Source organism: Gavialis gangeticus, unplaced genomic scaffold (assembly GCF_001723915.1).
Source record: "Gavialis gangeticus isolate Ggan-Ray unplaced genomic scaffold, GavGan_comp1, whole genome shotgun sequence".
NCBI lineage: Eukaryota > Metazoa > Chordata > Crocodylia > Gavialidae > Gavialis > Gavialis gangeticus.
This window is the reverse complement of record NW_017729033.1, coordinates 13,662,541-13,666,719: the sequence shown is the minus strand read 5'-3', so window position 1 is coordinate 13,666,719 and position 4,179 is coordinate 13,662,541. Positions and strand designations below refer to the sequence as shown.

At 43.4% G+C, this 4,179-nt stretch overlaps 1 protein-coding gene across 1 annotated transcript in view; it reads right to left on the bottom strand.

Moving 5' to 3' along the window:
* The window catches only part of POLR1A (RNA polymerase I subunit A), a 106,072-nt gene that overhangs the window by 14,576 nt on the left and 87,317 nt on the right, over window positions 1–4,179 (bottom strand). Inside the window, exons 26-29 of the mRNA XM_019525829.1 lie at window positions 3,223–3,358; window positions 1,827–1,984; window positions 678–807; window positions 55–168 (exon numbers count right to left, since the gene is read on the bottom strand). Of these exons, the coding sequence (XP_019381374.1) occupies window positions 55–168; window positions 678–807; window positions 1,827–1,984; window positions 3,223–3,358 (538 nt within the window). The remainder of the gene's footprint in view (window positions 1–54; window positions 169–677; window positions 808–1,826; window positions 1,985–3,222; window positions 3,359–4,179) is intronic.

The following is a 4,179-nucleotide window of genomic DNA, read 5'->3' as shown; positions in this document are numbered from 1 at the left end:
CCTTCCAGCCCTAATGTCTATGAAATCTATGAAAATTTACCCCCAACTCATTACCTCTTCTTCCTGCTTCTCCTTCCGCTTTGCATCTGTAGCATCAGCATCCCCTTCTTCAGCTTCACCATCCACAGGCCTCCCTTCTTCAGCCTCAGCTTCATTATCATCCTGTACCTAGGGAACCAGCACAAATAAGACTGTCAAGGCTGTATTTCAATTCTTCTCCTCGGCTATGTCTCATTCTAAGAGCAGGGTGAGAGCAACCAGCACTGGAACTCAAGACAATGAGGCATTTTCAGTGAGCAGAATCTTGAAGTATATGGGGTTTGGCAAAGCAGGATCTTCCACACTTTACTTTTCATTTCCATGCTAGACTCTGCTCTCAGGGAAGGTCATACTGGGCAGTCTGGGTCATCAAGTTTTTTTCCAGACCCCTGAGAATAAACCTGCTGTAGAAGAATCTTTACAAAGTAATTATAAGGACTCAAAGCACATTGTTTATGTGGTATTTGGATACTTAAAACACTCCATTTGGCAAATGGTAGTGTAATTATTAAAATGCAACAACATGCTGAGCTCTTTTGAAAAATCTGATCCTTAAAAGGTACGAGAGGATTGAAATTCTCCTTTCCCCCCGCCCCCCTGTAAAATGTTTTCCAAGCACCTGCCTTATTTCTTCCTACCTGGTTTGCTTGAGTTGCTCCATCATCTCCATCTAGATCCTTCTGAGTCACCTTCCGAGTGTTGATTGCACTGAAAGATGCCATCTTTGTACTCTTCCTTTTAACTGTTTCAAGCATGATTTTAAATAACCTGGAAGATAATGGAATGCAAAAACCCTCAGACTCTGCAGTATCACAACTGTGTTCCAGGAAACCCAAAGATGCACATGTTCTGTTCAGAAAGCCAGTAAAATTCAGAAAGGGAGGACAAATTTCTCAGTAGATTTATTAGGACTTTTAGGATGGGATAAATTATTCAGCCATTCACCCTACTGCTCTTTAAAACATAAGGCTGGCATTGTTTCAATTATTTATACACAGCCACCTGTCCAAAACTTTTATCAATTAGCTCAGCCCTCAGTAAAAACAGCGCCGTAAACAGAGAAGTGGCAGAAGAGAGACTTTCAGTGCTATCAACTTATTATCAGTCACATTTTTTCACAGTGAGTACACTAAAGAATTTTAAAGAAAGTGACCTCAGTCCGAACTAACAGACTGAGAGAAAAGCAAAGAATGCAGAACTGAGGATGAAGTCCCCAACCTCAGGCAAAACAAAGACAGCTTTCAAAAATAAATGTGGCACGGTTCCATTTGGGTTTTTTTTTAAACTACGTATGTGAAATCTAATGAAAGGGGTGAGTCTCATTGATGAAACAATGTGCTGTCAGCCACACAAGATATGAAAACAACTACTGAAAAAACAGCCTCTCTCAGAATATCATCAACAGGACAAAGTTCATATCTGGACAGAGTCATGAGATACTTTACAACTCAAGGATTCTGTTGGCAACAGCCAACACAAACCATGCCAGGGTGAGTTGATGATGCAGACTATTCTTTGGAGATGTCAATGGAGAAGAGGGGGAAATTTTGATACAGCCTGTAACTAGGTATTGTGACAAGTCTGCAGATCTCATCAGCCATTCCTTCTTAAATCCTTTCAACTGCCTGTGAAAAGCTGCATGGATGTTCACAGCAACAACCCCTTCGTGACTGCATCAAACTGGGAGTCATGAGCAGCAGCGGAGAGCAGGCCAGGATGACTCATCATTCACTCCTCTTACAGAGTCTGAAGACTGAGCCCTGGAGGGATTTCAAAAATGGACTCACCTGGTCTCCATGAAGTGCAAGATATCCCTTGGCTTCAGACACTTCTCTTCCCGATAGCTTTCATACGGCAGGAAGTGAAATCTGATTTGGTAGCGGCGATACTTGCTCTGTTTGCCCTCTATGCACAGAGACTCGTCAATTTTAATGTTCTGCAAGACCTAGAACAGGAGCAAGTTCGGTTCCAAGACCTGACACATTTCAACCCCTCCCCAGGGTTTCATTTCATAGGAGACACAGGAGTTGCATATACACCCTGTGCTAATGCTTCCTACCCTACACAAGCATGCACAGAACTACAACTTGGTACATCATTTCCTGTAGCTCACTTAGCCCCAGTAATGAGCATAAGCACTGATATCTTTTGAGAGAAAAACTTGATCATCTTCCCTGTTCCCCCTAATGACTCACAAAAGCCCACACACACACACCTCCCAATGGATGGACAGTTTGTAAGGGTCACTGAACAGGTCAAGCTGCTCAGCACATAGCTACACTTGGCTTTCCTCCTTCCTCAGTCAGAAGGCAGGACACGCAACACGACACAGGAACCAGATGGAAGAAGGTGATATAAAAGAGATCAGATTTTAATAATCAGGCTCCATATTCTCCCAGGTGCTACATACTTCCCTCCTTCCCAGCAAAGCAAACCCTAGGAGCTTAGGAAAGCCCTTAGAAGAACAACTAGTCCCTAAAATGCATGTCAAACACAAATAAGATGAACTCATTTCCTAAAGGATGAAGACATGAAAGGAATCTGAAAATCTGGAGAGTCACTAAATGAGCTGGGGGCAAGGTTAGGGCAGGCTGCTTCAGAGATCCCTCATCATTGATACACTGCTATAAACCCTTACCCTTTCCCTCTAGCCGTAAGCCAGCCTTTTGGCTACAACAAAGCTCTTATTCAAGCTACTCTGAATTTAAATACATCTTGCCTTATATAGACATAGTTAAAACAAAACCCCTTCTCAATGCTCTAATTATTCAGAGTTAAATGGGAGGCAAGGATTTTGGGTGCGCTACTTTTATTTCTCTCTTGAGATGGTGTCTCTTTAGGTCTCCTCAGACCTAACTAAAAATGCTTTGTAATCAAAAGCTTGTCTAACTTTATCCCAACAATACAGCCAGGCCAATAAAAATATCATACCAAAAAATCCTTGCCTCTTACATAATTCCCCAACTATAAATTCATAAGGAATAAGTCATGAAAGGACCTCAAACTCCAAACACCAATTTCTAGCCATTCATCCCTCCTCCCCATTCAACCTCTCTCAAGCTCACTCAAGGATACAAGAGAAGTTGAGTGGCTAATCTCAGCCTGATATTGCAAAGCAGATGTGATCTTTTAAAAAAGGTGAAAAGGCTGGAAAGTCAAAGAATATACATAATGGAGACTTACATCAGCTAGGTACACTCTTGTAAGCTGTTTCTTAAGTCTTTTCACCCTCTTTTGAGCTTTCTTAGTATTGAGCACAGGCACACTCATCATTGGTGTTTTAATCTTTGCACTGGCTACCATGAGGATCTCTCGTAACCTTTTAGAGAAAAATAGTTGAAAATTAAGCTATAAATTCATCATACAACCAACATGAATACAACTCATTTCACAGAAGTTGCATGAAAGTCTACGTACAGGTTCCTGCTAATCAGGATGCATCTAAAAGCCATAACACGTACTTTATCTGTCCAGTTTGGGTTTGGCCTTCAGTTCTCCATCAGCTAAATACAGGACACATTACCTACACCAGGGGCAGGCAATGTTTTTTGGCCGGAGTGCCGGAAAAACCATAATGTCTACCTCGTAAGGTGCCAGAGTGCTGGCATGCCACAAAAACAAAGCTGAGGGGGGTACATGGCAGGATGAACTGCATATTTAATACAGTTAATCATCATCATAAATGTTGCCTTTTTTTTTTTTTTTTTAAACAGTAAATACCAAGTTTTCCAAAAATTGTAAACCTGGTGACAATAAATAAAACTTCATATACTGCCTTTGTACGTGTGATTTTTTTTTTTTGCTTGTAACGTATGTTGTGATGAGAGGGGGAAGAGGGAGAGAGGAGCAGGAGGCACCAGGGAGTCACCACAGGCAAGCTGGTCTGCCCAGGCCCTTGGGAAGGCTGCAGCCGGAGGAGAGTGGGGGTCAGGGGGGGCGTGGGGGCTGCCCGAGGGCTCTGCAGACTCAAGCCACAGTGGGGGGACCCAGCAGCACTGGAAGTGGGGCCCAGCCAACCTACGCAGCTCTGCAGGAATGAGGCACAACCACCCTGCCCGTGAAGGGGTGCTGCCTGGCTGCGGCAGGGCTCTGGGGTCAGGGTCTCCCCGCTTGGCCTCTGTGCGTGCCGGGACAGTGCGA